Genomic DNA, 22,574 nt, shown 5'->3' with positions numbered 1-22,574 from the left:
GACAAGGAGATAGCTAAAAAGCCCCATGAAGGAGTAAGGTAATTGAGCAAAGGTATGCTAACCGACTTATTTAAGCTTATAGATGAATCCCTTTGCTTCAGACTATGACATGACAGGTAAGGTACGAGTCAAAGTGATTTTTTGATCAACAATCTGATTTGTCCTACTTTGCTCGGGACGAGCAAAGGACAGCTTGGGGGATCTTGTTGACGCTCACTAACGATCATTTCCAGGCGTCAACTTGATCAGAAAATCATGAGAGTTTGCATTTCTTACACGCATTCTTTTCCAATAAAATCCCTAAACCACACTTTACCTTTTTAGAATATGCAAGTTGTGTTTTCAAGCTAATATGCATGTTATAAGCACACTTTGGCCCGACATAAAATCACAGAAATTATCAGAGCACCGATTCAGGCTCAGATGGACCAAAAGTGATGCAAGAACCCAATTCAAACAAGTCAAGACAGGCCAACCCTAGCGTGGATCAGACAAAGAGGCCCAAGACAGCCCACCAGAACAAGTTGGGGGCGGTTGGTGGCCCGGGCAGGCCGACCGACCTACCTGGTCGGCCGACCTGGCCCATGGGCCCCAACGCCTCAACCAGGGCACGTGGCGCTTCCCCATTGGTCCCCTACGTCGGTTGTGCTGGCTTCACCCCGTGGCTCCCTGCTATAAATACAAGAGGGGGTGGAGAATAGGACACACACACCACTCACCTCTCCTCTCTTGCATTCCTTGCATAGTCTTTAGGCTTAGTGGAGTTTAGGAGAAGTCTAGGAGTCATCGAGTCACCGGTGTTGCTCGAGAGTCTGGTATGGGTTCATCTTTAGCTCTCTCTTGTAATATTCGGTTGTTTGTAATAGAATTAGAATATGGTTACTGATATCTGCTTGAAGTATATTCTGAGTTATCGAGTATATGCTTCTTGTCATGGTTGCGATATCATTCTATGCTTGCATTGTATGATCGCTCTGTGCTGGAGATGGTTAGTCTTTTGTTTTTAAAACTCTATCAACTGCTCCAGTATTTGTATGATTGCTCTAGTGTGATGTCTGCCCATCTGTAGGGTGGGGGCTCCGCGTGGGACACTAGAGTATCCCTTACTAGTGTAGACATGGTGTCTAGATTAGCTAAGTGTTGCTGGATGTCAACTATACCCACAATTTGTAGAGGTAGCCGGCAGGTGGTGATAGCCCTGTCCGAGCCTTTTAGTAATCCTCCACGTTCGGTATGGGGGTAGGAGGTACATAAAGTCGCCGGGGTGTACGGGCTCCTCCCGTCGCTTCGGTAGCTATCTCCCTATTGTGTAGTTTAATCTCTGACGAGCTAACCAATGAGAAAGTGTAGATATAGCTAGCCTAGTACAGCTGGCTCGAGCTCTGACTCTTATCTTGCTCCCGGCCTAAAGCATCTTTTATCTTCCTTTTATTTATTTATCCGAGAGAGTAGTTTGTGTGGGTGTCACACTACCTCCTACCATGTTATTATCTTACCCCTTTTTATGCATGAGAATATCCAATCTAGATAGAGTTCACCCACTAATCTATATATTCTCTCACTCACCGCCTTCTCTGCGGAAATATAAATGACACCCCGGTATACTCCCGGGTAAAATGTTACAGCGGTATTTAGTGCGCTTGCGGATTTATTCGTGGTTCATGAAATACTACCACCCCAAATTGGTGTCTGCGGGCGTCATCGCTGGTGACGTTGGTAGACGCCAACAGCCACCTAGTGGCTAATTTATGGTCAACTGTACGGAGGGGTTCTGTACGGTCGATTTTTCGACCGTTCGTTTTTTTTCCTATTTTAGTAAGTTTTTTGTCGTTTTCTGATTTCAAGAAATTTTTTTAAGAAAAAAAATTTTGAGAAAAAAAGACAGAAAATTTTGACGAGAAAAAATTTAGAGAAAAAATTTGAGAAAAAAATTTAAGATGGAAATCAAAGAAAAAAATTGGAGAGTAGAAATTTTTTTGGAAAAAAAATTAGATAACACGGAACCTTCAAGAGAAAAAAATTTTGCAGTGGAAAAATTTTGCAAAAAAATTTTGCGACAAAAAAAACTCTACCTGGGGAGCTCCGCCGCCCTTCCCCCATCGGCGGCGCGCCTCCCCGCCGCCGCCGGCCCGCCCCGCCACCTCCCCGCCGCCGCCGGCCCGCCCCGCCACCTCCCCGGCGCCGGATCCGCCGCGCCGCGCCTCCCCGTCGCCGCGTCGCTCGCTGGGGAGCGCCGCCGGCCCCAGCGCTCGCCGCCCTAGATCCAGAAGGAGAGAGAAAAGGAGATAGAGGAGGAAGGGAGTGGGTGAGGAGGAGGGATCACGGGAGTGGGGTGTGCGGTGGGGGAGAGGAGATATGTGAGCACAGTGGGACCCACCATGTGTTTTGTTGGAAAAAAATTAACCAGGAGAAAGGAAAGTTGCAGTCAACCTAAAAATCAGCATTGCGACGTGTGGCGTGCGTGAGTGTGGCCCAAGTGGCAGAGTTTGTTACCGGCAGATATATGCCATCTATTGTAAGGAACAAAACACATGTTTTGTTATCTGAAAAGTAACAGCGAATGGGATCAAGGAGGGTCTTCCTCCTCCCCAAACTACCTCGTATCCGATCTGCTCTGTTCGATCTCACGTCGCCGGCTCGCCGACGGCAACGGGTGTGACACAGCGACCTCGAAGTCGCCGGGTCAGGAAAAAGGAGAACCTCGTTGATCGGTGGCGGCCTACGTGGCTGGCTCCGTGGTCGCCGGCCTGCCCGATCTCGTTCGCACGGCGCGCCGGACCGCCTGATCGTGGCGTCCAGCGATGAGCCGGCGTCGCGCAGCTTCAGTTCACTCGGGTTCAGAACTGAAATCTACTCGGATCCCAATTGCTCCTCCTGACTTTTGCGATCGGCCTGCCTCGCCGGCTCGCCGCCTCACGGGGTTGGTAACATGGCACGACCGGACCCTGGTCAACAGAATCAGCATGGATCCGTTTGAAGCAGCTGAACGTGACATGCTGCTGGATCATGCCGTCTGATCTATGCGAGCGTGTACTATGTGTACTCCTTTCGTCCTGGAATGTGAAATGTAGGATACGAGTTTTTCAGATATAATATGAAGTAGAAAACAGATGCACATATCCTTATTAGTACATTATTCAGTTAATCAAGTTCTTAATTTTCAATAACCACACCAAAATTAGAAGATTAACATGACCTTTTACTCCTCCGACCCACCGTGATTGATTTTTTTTACAAAACTAGCACCAAAACTAAAGAGATCATCAATAGCTTTTTGTCCAAAGAACCTTAGGATCAATTTTTAACCTCTTCATGCCTTATATTCCAGGATGGAGGGAGTATGCGCCTAGAACCTGCGTGGTTAAACGAAGTGCGCGCAACAATATTTGCTGGCGTCACCGTCACCTCTTGATTGGTCAGAGTTGAAAATCACAGTAGTTGGTGGACATTGCTGCATTACATCAGTGTTCCCTGCTGCACAATTGGTCAAATACTATGCTTAGCCGTCCAGACAGGGGCCTTTTAAACACACCAACCTGATACGATTCAGCAGAGAGAAGCTCCGACTAGGCCATTGAACTTGAAGCGGATCGTGCAGATAGAAGTTGTTTCTGACGCGTGCTGAATGTGAGCTCTGACTTTCCGAGACATGGATTCAGGTCATGGTCCAGTTTCAACCACCAACCCCCCAAACCTGGGTGTGAAACGCTGAGCCACTCCGGCAGTGCACCCAGTTCAACCACTTGACGCCGAGCTACCACGACCGCAGCTCGCTCTCCGTCCAGACGTCGCGCCCGCCGCCCCCAGCGGACGCGAAACCTCGGCGATCCGACGGCTGCCGACGCCCGCCCGATGAAGCTTTAATTGAGGCAGCTTGGTGCATTCTGGCTACGTCTGCGTTTCATGTTACCGACCCCAATTAATCCAGCGTAGAAAAAGCGTACCGACATCTAGAAACTTTTTACACTCGCCAGTCAAATTCCTACTACTAGAGCTGTGGCGTCGCGCTCTATATATATCCGGGCACGCCGCAGGCCCCCCTGGACACCACTGCACTTGTTGCGCCATCGATCGAGTAGCTCGGATCGGAGCGGCAAGGAAGGCAGGAAGCTAGGAGATCAATGGAGACCGGCGTGGACGCGGGCGGCGTCCTCGTGCTCCTCTCGCAGCAGCGCCAGCGGCACGGCGGCGGCGGCGCGAGGACGGCGGGGCTCGCCACCCGCGGGCGCGTGTTCGAGTGCAAGACGTGCGGCCGGCGGTTCCCGACGTTCCAGGCGCTGGGCGGCCACCGCGCCAGCCACAGCCGCCCCAGGCCCTACCACGGCGCACTGGAGCCGCGCCGGGCGACGCCGCTGGAGGCGCAGGACGAGCGCGCGGCGGCGGCGGCCGGGCCGAGGGTGCACGGCTGCCCCGTCTGCGGGCTCGAGTTCGCGGTCGGGCAGGCGCTGGGCGGCCACATGCGGCGGCACCGGACCACGGCGGCCGCCGGGACGCACCGTTCCGGGGACGCGACGTCAGTGGAGGGTGAAGACGTTGGCGCCGGCTGCGCCGCCGGTGGCATCTGCTTGGACCTGAACCTGGCGCCGTCCGAGAACTGCGCCAAGTGCCGGAATAACGCTGGGCTTGGCGACATGGTGCAAGGCGTGCCGAAAACTTTGATATGGGACAGCCCTCTTTGAGAAGCTGCCAACAAATGTATAAGCTGTGTTGGTTTCCAATTATTTTCCCAGTATAGTTCCAAGTATATTGATCTCTTATTTTCCTAACGAGCCTTCTTCATCAACAGAATTATACTGGACACGATCACACGAACATTCCTTGTATAAAGAGCACTCCCTCCTCTTTTCAAAGTTGCGCATGAATTCTGAGATTGAATCATTTTAATATTTGAGAACTTCCTAATCCAAGAATTCATGAATTATATTATACTATAAAATTTGGCATCATTAGATTAATTTTTGAAACCACTCTCAGATGCTATGAATTTTATAGCCATGAGCAATCTGACATTAACGGTCAAAGTATGTCGCTGGTGATGATACTATGCCAAACCACATTTATAAAAAAAAAGGAGGGAGCACACCTGACAGGAAGAAAAGAACAGCAAAGCTGTTTTCTCAAGAAAACAGATTGCATGGCAAAGGTCCTGTTTAGTTCTTTACATGTAAACGCAAAAAAGCCGTAAACGCATTAAAGTGAAACGGTATCTTGCTAATTTGAAGTACTAAATGAAGTCTATTTACAAAACTTTTTGTATGGATGGGCTGTAAATCGCGAGACGATTCTAATGAGCCTACTTAATCCATGATTTGCAACAGTGATGCTACCGTAACCATCCGCTAATTAATGATTAAACATGGATTAATTAGCATCATTAGATTCGTCTCGCGATTTACAACCCATCTATGCAAAAAGTTTTGCAAATAGACTTCATTTAATACTTCAAATGTCATGTTTACATCTTTACAAAATTTTGCAAAATGAACTAAACACCCAAAATAAAATGCCACAATGCACGTCAGAGCATCACGTTATTCCATGCATTGATGGATAAAATGCAAACCCAACGACATGGATTTCATTCATTACACACTGTAGGGAGGAGAGATTTTTTTCAACGGACCGAAATCCAGAGTGCAATAGCTCCCAGCAATAGCAATAGCTACGTCAACAGCAAGAGGTGATTGCTTCAAAGAATGGAAGCAAACACAGGTACAACCACATCAGTATATCATAAGTGGCTTCTTCAAATTCTTCCTATAATAGCCAAGCGGGAAATAAATAACGTCAAATAACCAATGATCATGGACGTTGCACATCTCTTATGAGCCGCAGCAAGCGGATCGCTGACCAGCTGCTTGCTCGGCACCCTGGTCTGGCTTGTTAATTTTGATTGCTTTCTCCTACAGTGAAAGGATATATCGCTCAGATCATTGGTTGCAATGGAATTCCAAATGTAAACAGGTACAATTATCTGTACCTCAGGCTTAGAATCAGTCTCCGCAAGCCTCTGCTTGATGTCACGTGCAATTGAGAAAAACACTTGCTCGACATTAAGGTTTGTCTTGGCACTCTGCAAAACACAGAACTCTGTTGTGAGACTAGAATGACTGTCACTGAAAAGGTCTGATTCAGGCAGAAACTTACAGTTTCAAAGAACTTGATCCCGTACTCATCAGCAAGCGCTTGTCCTTTTGCAGTAGGTACAGCCTGACGCAACAGTTACAGTAAACTTAAGCATCATAACTAGTGATTTCAAACAAAGGACACTGAGTGAAATCGGTCAAAACATTTATAGAACATTAGAACAATTAAAGGGAAAGATGACTTCAGGGATCTCTACCCTTTTGCTCTCATCCATATCTGCCTTATTGCCGACCAATATTTTGTTGACATTATCAGAGGCATGTTGCTCGATGTTCCGAATCCAGTTTCGGATGTCTGTATGTTAGGTAAAAGCAATTGTCAACAAATGGGTAAAATTGTTCAAAATGGAAGCATTAGGCAATAGTGTGTGTGGTAAAGAGTGTACTGTTAAAAGAAGACTCGTCGGTGACATCATAAACCAACAGGATGCCCATTGCTCCTCGGTAGTATGCTGAGATAAAATAAAGTTTACTGGATCAAAATGTTTACCATATATTTTTCAAGGAAGTAGACCAACGGAAATGAAATAAAACATTATACCAGTGGTAATGGTCCGGAAGCGTTCTTGGCCGGCTGTATCCCAAATCTGTAGCTTGATGCGTTTACCATCCAACTCTATTGTTCTTATCTTAAAATCAATACTGCACAAAACAAGCATTGAAATCAGTGGTGGAGAGCACAAATACTGCATTCCCTTTGGATGTGGGAAGGCATGATGAGCAGTTAAACAATCTTCATGAGACCAATGAGACTTACCCAATTGTGGTAATAAAGCTTGTAGTGAAGGAACCATCGGAGAACCGCAATAGGAGGCAACTCTTGCCAACACCTAGAAACAAGTAACAGGAGTGCTTGTCAGGCAATTGACAGAACAGAAAACTTAACAACCAGGTATGACCATAGCTACACATTAACTTTTCAGTCAAAAAAAAAACTTCATATGATAACTGTCCAAAACTATACATATTATAATGACATAGCTACACATAGCTACTAGAGCAAGACTCAGCAATTAGCATAATACCAAGGTTATGCCAGGAACCAATGGACTTGAAGCAAATACTAGAAATGCTCCAAACCAAGGCATAGAACACATATACACCCTTGTGTAGCAAGAACCACCTAGTTGATCATCAGTAACGCTGTATCAGGTAAAGAGTCAAATATGGTTAAAACCGCTCAGATAGAACACAGCAATGCACCTAGTTTTGTTGAGGCATATTTTGTGGTTAAGTATTATTTTAAAAATTGTAATGTTGTACCAGTTCCGATAAATTAGTTTCACTGCTCCAGCAGCTGCCATTTTCACAAGTTATCCATTTCCCACAAGCACGAAACTCCCTCTATCCACTTACAACAGCAAATCCAATAATTTCATGGTTTTAATGAAAGACAACAGCACACAACATCACATATGAATGATTTTTTCATCATTGGAAGCACCTATTGAACATATTCTGAAGTAACATTTTCTAGTCTCTCCACTCAATGCAAGAATGGGTTAAAAAAACAATTGCTTAACCAGGAAGCATAGCTCAACACGTCAACCTTTGAACTGGTCTACCAACTTAATCTGCAGACTAAGGAACTTTGAAAACACATTTCCGCAAATCAGACTGTTTCCAGTGTGCATATTCCTTGAACCAAATAACTTGCACAATTGAATGTTCGTCAGTGAAGGGGGAAAAAATCTAACATCAATTTGACAACTGAGTGTTCATCCAAGAAAGCCAAAAAAAAAAAGTCACAGCAAGGCACAATCCATCCTCCCCATCACTGCCCCCCCTAATTTCGCATCTCAAACTAACGCAGCAAAGTGGCTACTAGATGAACGAACGGTAAGTTAGGCAGAAAGCAGGAACCAGCAAGCAACATCTCCTCCGCTCTCCACTACGATGTAGAAACTGAACACGGATCATTCGCACGAATACGGCTACAGGCAGCAGGAGCGAGATCCACAAGGCGTGTAAGCCCAACCCCCGATCCCCCGAACGCGCGCGCGCGTACGGAGACAAACACATCCATCTACTGAGAGATACATATACAGCAAGAAAGATCTAGTGGCACCCACCGCTATCCCCAATGAGGAGCAGCTTAATAAGGTAGTCGTAGTCGGCCCGGGCCCTCGCCGGCGGCGCCGCCATGCCGCTCCTCCTCCTCCGGTGCCCGGGGCGCGCAAACCCCCCGACCTGCACGCAGAGGGCGGGCAAGGAACCCGCGGCGTGAGCGACCCCGGGGGAATGGCGGCGGCGGACGGCGGGGGGCGGATCGGCGGGCTCACCTGCGGGCGCGGTGATCGAGGAGCGGACGGCGCCGGATCTGGGGGCTGCGCAGACGGGGGGAGACGCGAAATTTTTTTTTCGTGGGGGGTAAAACCAATCGGTGGTGGTTTTGGTTTGATTCGGCCGGGGCCGGGCGCGTGAGCGAGCGTGTGATATGATGGGGTCGAGTCGGGTCACTTGGATTGGAAGACCCACCACCACCACCGCTTGCGATGATGCTTAACCCGAGGCGAGGAGCCACCGACCGGGGAGCATAAGACTGACACGGGGTGGTTATCCTGCACTAATGGCGATGCAAGATCGTTGCCAAATTTTTTAATGTGTGGGTGAGGGGAGGGAGAGACCGTTCCAGTTTTCAATTGAGAAATTGTACTGGCGGATACATTGCCTAGGGTATATATATATATATATATATATATATATATATATATATATATATATATATATATATATATATATATATATATATGCTCCTGCTACAATATTAGCTAGGGACGGTGAACGTGATTTCTATCTATTACATTATTAAAGTAGTGTTAAAAAAAGTCAGTATGTTCATCGAAAGGGTCTAAAAATTCCCATATTAATCTAAAAAAAGAATTTGCACTGTTGGATTTTATGAAGATCCAACGGTCTATATTATTCTAAGAATTCATTTCGTATTAAAAAATTCATATCACACAAAAAAATCCACGTTGGATTAGAACTCTTTCATATATAGCTAGGATTAAAAAATAAGGAAAGGTCACATCATAAACACGTACCGGACTCTTTCATGCTTGGTCAAAGCTTTGGCTCAGGTCCAAAACCGACCGTGACACGTATATATAATAAAATAATTAGTACAATTAACTTTGTCTTGCATAGCTTTTTCTCAACTAGATCTCTCAAACAACTGGCCAGGATTCCTCAACTGAATCACAAGTATTTAGAGAGCGTCAATCAGCTAGCACATCAAGTTTTGAGCCTATATCAATTTCGAGAGCATCAATCAGATAGCACGTCAAGTTTTGAGCAATTGACTCGCACACTAATTGACTCCCACATTAATCTAAAAAGGAGAATGATATTACACCAAAGAGTATGTCCATATTAATTTGGTATTTCCTATTAGAATTAGACTTTATTAGTTTTTCTAATGTGAAAAGGACTCGGACTCTATCTTTCCGTAGTCATGTCTCCGGTCAGGTTTAAAAAAAAAGGAAAGTTGACATCATAAAACATGTCCAATCCATTCCTAATTAGGCGCAAATAAAAGAGGAAATATTAAAAGTCTGAAGTGGACCAATTTATACAGTCAATCAAATGAACTAAAAATAAATAAGAAATGTACAGTAACCAAAGTGAAAAAATAGCCCTAAGTCGATAGCCTACGAATCTGCGATACATAACAAATTATTCAAATCAGTGCCATTGTTCCTCTTTTCTCAGAAAAATAGCAAGCTCTGAGGCACAATCTAAACCCAGCAACTGAGTTGAACTAAATAGGGAACTCCATTAGGTGCATCGGACGTGAAAAACACTAATCAATTTTAAATGTATGGAGGAAAAAAAAATTGAAGATGGAGAAATTAACCGAAATAGCTCGAGAAAATGAAGTCAAAGAAAAGAGTTAGAAACAACAGCAAAGATATGCTCGGAACTATACATTGATGAGAGGACAAAAGTCTGAAGTGGACCAATTTACGCAGTTAATCAAATGGGCTAAAAATAAATGAGAAAAGTATAATAACCAAAGCAAAAAAAAACCAATAGGCTCCGCTGAATAAAATATATAGGGGTGCGCTATTTAACATGCCACACATTGAATTAGTATTCAACGTGCCCGAGCACAGCCACTAACAGGAAACGGTGGATCATGACAGAAAAATATTGAAGGGAAAAAATATCATGCTATCATGTGCTCCGTCCGAATAAAGCTATGTGCTAAAGAAATATTAGAGCATAGCAGAAAATTAGAACTATGATGAGTAAACTGTAATTTGTATGGTGGCCAGCATCCACTGCACTAATTGGAAATTGCAAGAGGAGAGAAGAATCTATAATAATTTACTAGATTATCAACTAATGATTTACCATCATAATTTTGTTAGGCTAGCAACAATATGGTACTAGAATGCATTTGCGGGACTTGGCTAACAATACTGACCTACAAAGCTATCCTCAACCAAATTTCCATTGGTTGTGAGAAAACCTGTCTCTAGGATGACCTCCAGCCATTTTTGCCATAGAACATATTCTCATGGAAGGTAACACAAGTAGGGTGGTGGATAGCCTCAAAATTTAATCTATATAATCTAGGTGTCAGGCTCAAAAAGGGCTGAGCTCTTATCTTATATAATTTGAGCTCAAAATATAAAGATCATGATAGATTGTGAAGAGACCACTAGGGCTAGAATCTCTTACCATCCAAAAGTCCTACTTACCAGTGCGCGGTGTACAAACTAACTTATTATATAGATAGCTACAATGCAGATCACCATTGTGTAATGATGGTCACATACTCGAGTTCTAACCCTAAATAATGATATAAGCATATATATTCCAATGATAAAGAAGATTTAATTGCAGACTTCTTCATCCTCACACATTAGTAAGTCGCGACTGACCTAGGGTAAAATTTAGAGGGAGCACACCTCATTAAGGGCAGCTAAATTTTAGAATTAAGGATTAAACATTATAAATTTTATTTATTACCATAACTTTAAATTAAATTTTTTAAAATAATTTAGTAAGCTCATTGTATTGTGGATGTGCAATGGAAGAGAACATTTGCCAAGTTGGGCAAAGTGTTTTATGAAAACTTTTTTGGAGGTATGACAACATTGCTAGGGCATAAATGGAGAAGCACAACTTAATAGCAACAATTTACATGAAACAACCATAAAGAATTATCATAAGTTGATGATCAAGAGCTAAAAAATTTTACAAGTGAGAAAATGATAGATGACAACCATTGTGGAGTGTTGTGCGAGATCTAGAACAAATCAACTTGAAAATCGATATTTGACATGCACACTCATCCATTGCATGCCACAGGTAGTGTTCAACAAAACATAATGACGTGCAGTCGTGCACTATCAATGATACATCTTTGATTATCGTGGTATAGCGTGCAAAGAATTTGGGAGCATAATGGCGGGAGATAACTATAACTAAGACAAAATGAGAACATGCATCACATGGCTATATCAATGAGTGGTTGGAGGATAATAAAAATAAAGTAAATTATACTTCTGGTGTGGTATATGTATTGAACCAATTAACTAAATATTATTCTTCAAGTCTAAGGGTAATTTGTTTATCATTTACGGTAACTAGAACACTCAAGAAAAAAAATATACATCGCAAGTATTTCTAAAACAATAATACTTATATTAAATATCCAGTGTTTACATAAAATATTTAATTTTCTCCTAAATTATTAACCAAAAATATACCATAAAACATAATAAAGAGCTTAGAAACAAAGCTCCGACACACAATCTAAACTCACCAACTGAATCGAACTCCACAGGAAACATTTCTATTAGGTGTATCAGACACGAAACACACTAATCGATTTCAAATGTGTGGAGGAAGAAAATGAAAGAGAGTGAAATTGGTAAAAATAGCTAGAGAAAATGGAAGTCAAGAAAAGAGTTAGAGATAACAGCAAAGACATGTTTGGAACTATCCATTATCGATATGACACAACTCTGAAGTGAGCCAATTTCTGTAATTAGGTAGGCAAAAGACAAAAAATGTACATAAACCAAAGTGTGAAAAATGCAAACAGGTTAGAACGAATAAAAAACTTACATATATATATATATGTATATTAATGTAGCATATATGTTATATATAATTTTTCTACGGTAGGTGAAAATAAATAAATAATATATTTTTGGGAGCCCTAACCTATTTTTAATATAACTTTTTATTTAATCTATGCCTGTTTTAATTACTGTAATGAGGAGTGAAATCTAGGCTTGTTGGATGCTATCCATATGCTCTAAAAACTAAACCAACTAGGCTTGAGATACTTTCGCTTAGTAAAAATCAAATTATTGCAAGGCACAAATCAAAGTCCATCATCTAAGTTACAAGTTGTAGGCTTCGAAAATAACACTAACACGTACACATATATAAATGTATCTAATAAGTACATAAAAAATTAGAAAAAGACAAACATGTATTCAAGGTGACCCTATATTACTATTAATCATCAAACTTAGTATTACGTGGTATATTATGCACCTATATTTATGGTGACCTAATATTCAATTCAATCCTCAAATTTAGATACTGCAAGTTAAAATATTAAAATATGTCAACATGATATGAAACAAAGCAAGTTAAAAATTGATGATTAATATGAATGCCTATACATGGAAAAGCTGCAGGTAGTACTCTATGAGAGCGAACCAAAGATAAATAAAATGTCAAATACATCTCTTCGGTTATCTTAAAAAATTAAAAAAATTGTTAAAGAAATACTAGCTACCCACGCTATTGACGCGGGCTACCTTGCTATTTGCATAAGAATCAATTGGAGCGTTTGTTTTTTTATTGCAGTTTCAGAAAAGAAAAGTTCTACGATAGGTGGTGTTTATTTTTTTCAATTGGAGCGTTTGTTTTTTATTGCAGTTTCAGAAAAGAAAAGTTCTATGATAGGTGGTGTTTATTTTTTTCCCCTTCCGAACAACCAGACGATCATCATGTGTGCCTAGCGGTTGCCCTATGTGGTGGACTGGTGGTACACCGTACACAAGACTACAAGTGGTAGCAACGTTTTGCGTGAAAGAAAGGGGTAAACGGAAAGCAGATGGGTGGTGTGCTTTCTGAGTCTTCAGGTTTCAGCTCCACAAGTGCCATCCGTGGGGTCACGCAGCCTCCATGCCGCCCCTCCCTGCTCCCCCCCTTTGGAAACTTCACTCGTCAGTGGCTTCTCGGTGCAGTTACAGCACGCGAAAGAGGATGATGGCCGGAGCCGGACGGTGCAAGCAATGGTGGGGGTCTGGGGGAAAAGGGTAACTTGATGGCATTTTCAAGCGTACTGATGCCACCATTAGGATTCTAAACTACGCTGATGTGGTAGCTGGTAACTCCAAAAGCATCAGAGTGCTAACCAATCACATGCAGATGCAGGCCCCGACAGTGCGCACGAGAAGCGATCGCAGCAAAATGCCCAAACGGTTGGTGGTGTCCAGCAAGGACCAGCACTTTCTGTAACCATGATTTGCCAAGGCAGCTCTAGTTGCATTGCATCCAATGCTCAGTTTCTGTTTTTATAGTAGATCTGCAGAGCAAAATGACAGAAGTGCCAGATTCTTTCAGATGGCAGTACTCTACTAGCAAATTCCGTAGATACTAGCATTACTCAAAGCTTAGGCTGTCTACACTCGTCATATTCTAAATTCATCCTCTAAAAGAAATATTACATCCTGATCATCGATATTCTCTCCTTTATATACAGTTCTCCTGCATCCATTCGTACTCTATATTCATCCTCTATACTAACTAGCAGAGCAGAGAGCTAGTCAGTTTTTTTTTATAAGCGGAGAGCTAGCTTATTGCTAGCGTTCCGGTTACTTCTGGTGATTGTGTGGACTGACCTTTCTGGGGCAAGTGCACCGCGATAGGAGGAGAGTGGTCGTGTCTACACGGCCTTGTCGTGGTTACACTTACACGGGCTTGCTGTGCGCAAGAATTGGGCCATCCGGCAAGGCCCAGAAATCCATCCCTTCCGCAGCGAATTGCGGCGTCAACATTGTCCCCACTCCCCAGCGATGGCGCCGAGCCTTCGTTCTAATTTCACCATTGCTGTCCGGACCTTGACGCAATGACGCATGGTGGCGACGGTAACATGGAGTGGCGGAGTGGTGTGCCAATCGAAGCTCATGAGCTCCTCGCCTCCTCTGGGGCATGGCCCTTGGAGGGCTATTGTGCCGCTGTTCCCTCTGGTGAGTATGGACAGTGCCAACATCAATATATACATCATCTACTTTGTGTTAAGGGAGAGGCCATCAAATGAAACTGATGCAAAGACATGGGTCGTCAGTTGAGCTTGAGTGCCTGAACTATTCCTTCTTTTTTTTTGGCGATAAAGGCCTTGAACTATTCAATGCAATGCAAATAATCACTTGGGGGAAGTGGTTTTGCACTGTGGTTATCACTTGGCCGATGATGTGGCCTTAATTTATCAAGGAGATCATGATTGTCAAATTTGGTAAAAAAAAACTTGAAATTAGTAGTTGAATCTTCATGTTAGTTCTTTCAAAATCTGTATATTTTAATTCAACATACTAAAAAATAAAATGCCAAATCACAAAAGTTTAATATTTTGAGTCTAAGATTTCAAATGAAACAACAATAGATGACAGTCAGACACCCATGGTGCCTTAGGACATACAAGTTTGAATTAAAGCAAGCTGTCTCGATCCGCTATTTCGAATCGATTTGCAAACATTAACTATACTCCCAGTTTCTTCGAATAAAACACGAGCATGGTGACTTCCATTTGTTCGGAGAGACACCAACAAGACTCTCACCTCGTGTTACTTCTTCAGTAGGTATAGCTAGGCATCAACCACGAAGAGCATTGTCCGTCTCCAGCGCTCCACAGCTTCACCAGGCTTCCAAAACTGAGGCTTTCCGTCGTGTGGTTGGCGAAGTCGAGTACGGCGACGGAGTACATCCGCCCGTATCGATCGAAACTGTAGTCGTAGTCGTCGTCGATTGCGTGGTACGAGCTCGCTTCGTAAACGCAGTTCCTCCTCAGCCCGTTGTGGTCATTGGCCCCAACGCAGAAGGCGCGGAGGTTGTCCACGAACACGGCGCGGTCGCCGATGCCCGCCACCTCCGACCAGCTCGGGCTCCGGCCGCCAGTCACCGCGCGGGGGTCGGCACGGAAGGCCTTGCAGAACCTCGGCCAGCCGGTGCACCACGGGTGATGGAGCTTCGACCGGACGAGGAGGATGAGCTCGTGGGGGCACACGACGAGGTTGGCCTCGACTTCATCCCGTTCCCACCTGGGTATCTCCAGCGCGGGGGGCTCGATCACGGCCGCCACGGCCAAGGTTCCGGCGTCCACCACGGTCGCGTTGCGAGTTTTCCTGTCGAATAGGTACAGCGCGCCGTCGCAGGCGGTGACGCTGGTGACGGCAGCTGAAGGGCAGCCGACGCTCCTCCACGATCCGTCGCCGGGGCGGCAGAAGAGCGCGCCTTTGCCCGGGGAGACCACGACGCCCTGCGGGGACCAATCCCACGACAGGCCATCGAGGGTCACCTTCCCTCCGCCGTCGCAACAGAACGAGGAGGGCAGGGGGGGCAGCTGCTCGGAGACGCCGGTGAAGTGGTACACCAGAGTGGCCCTCAAGTCGCCGTCACCGGCGACGACGGTCAGGATCCAGCCGTGGTGGGAGGCGAAGAAGAAGGAGTGCCCCCCGCGCGCCCCGGCCAGGGGGGCCTCCCGGAGGCGGTCGTCGGCAAGGGACCAGACGAGGCGTTCCGTGCTGGTCTCGTAGGACATCATCGGTATCAGAAGACGAGGGACGCGGAGGCGCGCCTCGGAGCCCGACCGCCATGGCCGGCACACCGAACGGAAGCGCGCGAGGTCGGCCAGCTCGGTGGCGAGCCTGTCGGCGATTGCCGCGACGAGATCGGCGGGCAGATCGGACCAGCCCATCTTGTGCCCCTCCGTGCCGGCGAAGGCAAGAGACGCAAGGAAATGGGGAAAGAGGGGGTTGACTTGCTTTGGCAGCGGCGGAATTGAGTACCTATACTGCGCCAAGAATCGGCGCGCTCTCGTGAGCCGTGGCCCCACGTGGGGCCGGGGGTACTGTTCATACGGCCTAGGAGCACTGTTCATGTGGGTCCGGGGGACTGTTCATAATAGAAAATAATAAAAGTACTGTTATGTGGGCCTAGGGTACTGTTCATAATAAAAAATAATTAAAAATAATTTATAATATAATAAAAAAAATAAAACATGTAGCCCCGTGTTTAAATGTTTAGTTATTTTTTATACACACAAATAATAAAAAATTTGTATACTACATTTTACCTCTATTATTTATTGGATTTTGTTTTCACTTTACGAACTCGTAAAATATAATTGAATGATCCATTCATTTCTAAGCCTAGGAGCACTGTTTATGTGGGGCCCGGGGGACTGTTCATAATAGAAAATAATAAAAGTTACTGTTATGTGGGCCTAGGGTACTGTTCATAATAAAAAATAATTAAAAATAATTTATAATATAATTAAAAAAATAAAACATGTGGCCCCGTGTTTAAATGTTTAGTTATTTTTTATACACACAAATAATAAAAAATTTGTATACTACATTTTACCTCTATTATTTATTGGATTTTGTTTTCACTTTACGAACTCGCAAAATATAATTGAATGATCCATTCATTTCTAATCTTATCATTTTTCCTACCAAAATTAATAATTAGTGCAAGCTAATCCATCAACTATATCTGTTACCATACAAAAAATGAATTCCTACATGTACTATTTATACAGGACCGACGCGGGTCCCGTATTAATTGGAATCCACCCACAAAATATATTTAATTATTTATTTACACGAAAACAATAAACATATTTCATACACTATATTTACATGTGCTAGCCCCTACTACTTATTAGATTTTAATTCCACTTGGTAAACTTGTAAAATATAATTGTACGACAATCCATGAACTATACCTACTAGACTTCATTCAATACATCAACACGTTGTTAAAATATATTAACACGATATTACTTTAGCTGTAGCACACGATAATATATTTTTATTATTATTTTAGATCAAACATTTTACTACAGGCGCGCAAAGCGCGCCCACCTACCTAGTCATAAATGAAGGGGGCCAGGAGCGAAGATCTGACATTTTTTAGGGCGACCACAATAGGGCTGTGTTTAGTTCAAAAAAAACTCCCCTCAATTCCAAATTTTCCATCACATCGAAACATTAAATATAGCAAATGACACATACATGAAGCATTAAATGTAGGTAAATAAAAAAACTAATTGCATAGTTTTGATGTACACGACGAGACGAATCTTTTGAGCCTAGTTAGGTCATAATAGGACGACAATTACCACAAACAAACGAAAAGTGCTATAGTATATTACAGTGTTTGATGTGACTTTTTGCATCCTCTTTTCCTTCCATCTAAACACAGCCTAGGAGTAGACCCCACCCTAACATGGCAATAGTTGATTATGACATGGTCATGTTTAGGGCGTGTTTAGTTCACAAAAATTTTCACCTCGAAATTTGTGCCTCCCCTTTTGGACATGTGTATGGAGTACTAAATGTAGTTAAACAATAAAACTAATTGCACAGTTTGGATGTACACGACGAGATGAATCTTTTGAGCCTAATTAGTGCATGATTAGCCATAAGGTCAAAGGCCTCAAAAGATTCGTCTCGCGGTTTCCAGGTGAGTTCTGAAATTAGTTTTTTAATTAGTGTCCGAAAAGTCCTCCTGACATCTGATCAAACTGTTGATTTGACAAAAAAAATTAGTTTGGGAACTAAACACGGCCTTAGTTCCCAAAAATTTTCAAGATTTCTCGTCACAACAAATTTTTGGACACATGTATAAAGCATTAGATGTGGTTAAAAAATAGTTAATTACACAGTTTAGCTGTAAATAATGAGATGAATCTTTTGAGTCTAATTAATTTATAATTAGACACTAATTGTCAAATACAAACGAAAATACTACAGTAGCTGAATCCAAAAAATTTCAATGGAGAGTCAAGATAAGCTGGACCGCACTAGGGAAAAAAAATCGAAACCAATGTTGCAGGACGGGCGGACGGACTGGGGTGGAGGCGGGCGGTTGATGCTGCAGAAGCTTGTGGGACCAGGTACAGTGCTAATGCAGTAATGCCGGCAGTAGTGCTTTCTACTACTTCCGACGCCCACAATGTTTACAACCGGCTTGTGCAGTGCTACTACCGGTTTTATCACCCCATTGTGGACGCCCTGAGGAAATGATCCTGAAATATGTGGACGGTCTAACAAATCTTTGATTGTTTTACTAGAGAAGAGACTAGCACGACAGCCCATCTTGTTTAGTTCGCGAAATCTTTTGAGTTCGGTTACTATAGTACTTTCATTTTTATTTAGTAATTAGTGTCTAATTATGAACTAATTAGACTCAAAAGATTCATCTCATCATTTACAGCTAAACTGTGCAATTAGTTATTCTTTTAAACTACATTTAATGCTCTATGCATGTGTTTAAAAATTCGATATGACGGGGAATCTTAAAAGTTTTTGAGAACTAAACATGGCTCAGACCACCAACTGTGTGCTCTTTTATTCTGTGTACAACTATGCCGTGACCGTGCGAGGTATTGATTGGCTAGATTTCGATTGAAAATTTGATTAATTTATCCGATTTCACTTATGCTTTCGATTGATTCTGATTGACGGAATTACTTATATGCAGCGAAGCCATATAAATATATTAATTAGCATATAAAATATATATTATACACTATATATATTTTGTAATAACGTAGCAGTATTTGTTGGTCGAGTATTTCAATCTTTTTCTAAACGGTTTTGAACCCTTAACTCAACATATGGTTAGCCCGTAGACTAGAACTCCAATTGATGGACTATGAAATCATTGCTTGCTTTAGTAATAGTAGATATAGAGAAGTAGAGATTATATATACTACAAAATAGTTGAAATCCAAATGTATGAATAATTCGGTAGGCATAACTATATAGTTCCAACAATGTCTATGAGCATGGCCCCTGTACGAGCGCGGCGTAGCGCGCTGTTTCTCCTAGTACAGTACACTACAAGAAAAATAGTCATTCGTCCCTGGATGTTAGTATCGGACATAATTTGGTCCGGTACTAAAGTTGGCACGGAGCCATTTTAGTATCGGGTCAAAATTTAAGAGCCCCCGGAGCTATTTTAGTACCGGGTCATAACACCACCCAGTACTAAAAGTCACCTTTTAGTACCAGTCGGTGTTTTGGTCCGGTACTAAAATGGCACGGCCATTTAGTACCGGCCAATGACACGGACCGGTACTAAAGGGTGACATTTAGTCCCGGTCCGTGATTTTGGCCCGGTACTAAATAGGCCTCCAGGGATACTTCAAAAGGAAAGCATCTCGCACATAGTCATATGTGATGTATAGGTGGGATGGTAAAGGAAGCTCTGCGTGAAGCTTGAGGTTGTGGGTTCAAGTCCTCAAAATTGCATGTATTTTTTCGTCTTTATTGTCTGTCTTTAGTATCAGTTGGTGCGACTTTATTGTCTATTTAGTACCGACCGGCCTCAACCGGTACAAAGTCATCTCTATGACCGGTACTAATAAGCTATTTTCTAGCTGTGGTAGGTACTCAACAAAATAAACGATTGGTTAAAGACTTGCCCTAAAGTTATTGTTGGTAACTAGTATTGGTTGATTTGTCCTAACGAAACAAAATGAACAATATCTTCGAATAGAGGTGCTGAAGGAAAGTATGTATTTGGAATGAGTATGCCTTTGGGATCAAACGAGCAGAAACCTAGCAAAAAAGGTAACAGGAGGATCAAAACTCAACGTAATATCCTTAACCTATTTGTTTATATGTATTACATTGGTAGGATCGAGTATTATAAGAATATCCTTAGAATTTTTAAATGAGTCTCTAGAACTTACAAATAGGTTCATGGACGCTGCAACCAAATCTTTGACCTCACAAACAAACAAACCCCTAACCCCTATTTCGAGCCTCTTTTGCACACAAAAGGAGTCCTTGGTCTTGGAAAACATAAGGCGCACCCCAACAGATTTCATATGTACGCATGACTCCACCTAGGATGATTAGTCATGGTGCACAAGTTATAAAAGATAGGAGCCCTTTTACAATGATTGTAAAGTACTAATATGTACTTTTAGGTGCTTTTACTTTGAACTTTTTTCTATCCGTTGATCTACGGAAAGGATTTGTAAAAATTAAATTAAATTAGTATTCGGTCCCACTTTTTGTACTTAGTCCCATATTTTGGAAATACCAGATATATTATCATAAGTACTTCTAGGTACTTCCTATCTTCACCATCGTAGGATTTTATTAGATGAATGACTCCTATTTTTTTCAATCATTGTAAAATTTCTCAAAAGATAAATGTGTGTGAAACTGTGTATACCTCTTATTAGTTCAAAGAACAGGGATTACAATGATTGGTGTCTAACAAACATATACAAAAATGGGCCAAGGTAGTCCATGAGAACGAATGCTATGATATATACAATGTGCTTGGATTATGGACTAATGGTACATAACAATCAATTCGTTTCAACCAAGTCAATACCCAGCACATAAGTAATTTCATTCAATCAATCAAATTAGAAATAGCATTCGTACGATTTATTTATTTATTTTGCCAAAAGAGAGCATGAAAACCTTCACAGTTTGTACTTACTGATACCGATACAACAAAATCATGCCGTGCTCGCAAACACACCGCTGGATAGGTCATTAAGGGTTTGGCAACAGTCGAAGGATACAGCCAGAACGACTTGCTGCACTCCACGTGCAGCAAGTTCCCGCGCCCGGGATTCTCCTGCGCGGGATCGGAGCCCGCGCTGTCGAGCACGGAAACACTGTACACCTGCAGTCCTCCACTCCGTAGTAGTCGTTGATGACCTGCTCGTGCGAGCTCGCGACGTACATGCAGTTCCTCCTGACCCCGTTGCGGCCGTTGGCCTCGACGCACAAGGCACGGAGGTGGTCTACGAACACGGCACGCTCGCCGATGCCGCCGACCTGCGACCAGCTCGGGTTCCGGCCGCCGGGCGCCTGGCGGCGGTCGGCGCGGAAAGCCTTGACGAATCTGCCGTGCCGCCGCTCCCGGCGCCAGCTCTTGACGAGGAGGACGAGCTCGTCGGGGGACACAGCGAGGCTGGTCTCGAAATCCGGCCAGGAGATCTCCAGCGCGGGCGGCTCGATCACCGCGGCAACGACGTCGCAGTAGGTGATGATGCTGATAGAGTGTAACGACTCGACCGGGGATAACGGTTAAGGTCTATTCTAGACATTGAGTAGACCACATCTGCTAATTAATTCTTGGGTCAGTTGGATCCATACCACTACAACTTCTTGAAATTGGATTTCATATTGAAATCCATGTCATTGAGTGGCATGATTTTCAACGTGAAACCCAATTTCACGGAGTTGTGGTGGCATGAATCGAATTTTCCCTTAATTCTTTTACGCTTTTATCCTCGCTTCGCGCAAAAGGATTGATCCGGAGTTAACTAGCTTCCTGCGACCGGATATTTAAGCTGGCTCATCTCCCTTCCCGTTTCCAGTTTGGGACTAAAGAAGCACTATGTCGTGGCGTTACAGTAGCATGTCGCTACAGCAACTCGCGCGGCCCACTGGCCCATGGGCCGTTCTGTTACAATTATCCATACTTTAGGATTCGACGTCCCAGTCGAATTATCAAACCAGCTTACCCATACGGGACAAAAGACCATGATCTCTTCTCTTGACCACGACTGTATGTAATGCCAATCAACACATGTACATGTTTGTGCGTCCGCCCGTGTACATGCTGGGCCTGTGACCCACACCTACCCGTGAAAACTCGCGCGGCCCACTGGCCCATGGGCCGTTCTGTTACATAGAGGCGGAAGAGGCGGTTTTTTTATTTTTATATTTTTTATTTCTGTTTTTTACAAAAATATATTTTTGATTTGAAAATTTACAGGAATATACCCCCGCGCCCCGCTGCCGGGCGGCCGGGACCTGGCCGCCCGGCTGCCGGGCGGCAGGGACTTGAACACAAAAAAAAAGAAGAAGAAAAATTACAGATAGGTCCCTGGGGCCGGTCGCCTGGCAGCGGGGCGGCCGGCCCCCCTGGACGCCCGGCAGCTGGGCGGCCGGCTCCCAGCAGCGGGCCCAGCCCTATATAAGGTGTTTGCCCCGTCACCCCCATTTGGCTTACTAAAAATTCAGAAAAAAAGAAGAGAGAGGGAGGGAGGGAGAGGCAAGGCGGCGACTTTAGGTAACTAAAATTTTCTACATTTTATAAGTAGATTATGTTGTAATTTTTTTTGAAACAGTAAATTAGCAATCAGTTCAATTATTGTTAGGAGTGATTAGTGGTACATTTAGATAC

General features: G+C 43.6%; 3 protein-coding genes across 4 annotated transcripts; 1 reads left to right on the top strand and 2 right to left on the bottom strand.

The window, feature by feature from the left end:
• The first annotated feature begins 4,071 nt into the window (after positions 1-4,071).
• LOC120665236 (zinc finger protein ZAT12-like) lies at positions 4,072-4,807 on the top strand. Its single transcript, XM_039944732.1, has one exon. The coding sequence runs from the start codon at positions 4,122-4,124 to the stop codon at positions 4,677-4,679; it is 558 nt and encodes a 185-aa protein (XP_039800666.1). The 5' UTR covers positions 4,072-4,121; the 3' UTR covers positions 4,680-4,807.
• A 697-nt stretch (positions 4,808-5,504) lies between these two features.
• On the bottom strand, positions 5,505-8,650 carry LOC120665235 (ras-related protein RABE1c-like). Of its 2 annotated transcripts, XM_039944731.1 has the most exons (9): positions 8,429-8,650; positions 8,219-8,336; positions 6,904-6,976; positions 6,688-6,788; positions 6,533-6,598; positions 6,344-6,441; positions 6,148-6,210; positions 5,981-6,073; positions 5,505-5,903 (listed from the first exon to the last, which is right to left on the bottom strand). In XM_039944731.1, exons 2-9 carry the CDS (start codon positions 8,289-8,291, stop codon positions 5,823-5,825), a joined length of 648 nt encoding a protein of 215 aa, XP_039800665.1. In that variant the 5' UTR covers positions 8,292-8,336; positions 8,429-8,650; the 3' UTR covers positions 5,505-5,822. The 2 variants fall into 2 exon arrangements, with proteins under 2 accessions (XP_039800665.1, XP_039800664.1); XM_039944730.1 differs by having other exon boundaries at positions 6,688-6,976; positions 8,429-8,560.
• A 5,113-nt stretch (positions 8,651-13,763) lies between these two features.
• Positions 13,764-16,176, bottom strand: LOC120665234. The gene is made up of 2 exons (XM_039944729.1): positions 14,963-16,176; positions 13,764-14,371 (listed from the first exon to the last, which is right to left on the bottom strand). The coding sequence occupies exon 1, from the start codon at positions 16,096-16,098 to the stop codon at positions 14,977-14,979; it is 1,122 nt and encodes a 373-aa protein (XP_039800663.1). The 5' UTR covers positions 16,099-16,176; the 3' UTR covers positions 13,764-14,371; positions 14,963-14,976.
• Positions 16,177-22,574: the final 6,398 nt, after the last annotated feature.

This window comes from Panicum virgatum, chromosome 3N (genome assembly GCF_016808335.1).
Source record: "Panicum virgatum strain AP13 chromosome 3N, P.virgatum_v5, whole genome shotgun sequence".
NCBI classification, from domain to species: Eukaryota; Viridiplantae; Streptophyta; class Magnoliopsida; order Poales; family Poaceae; genus Panicum; species Panicum virgatum.
Note: the sequence above shows the minus strand (reverse complement) of the source record. Positions and strands in the feature narration are given on the sequence as shown.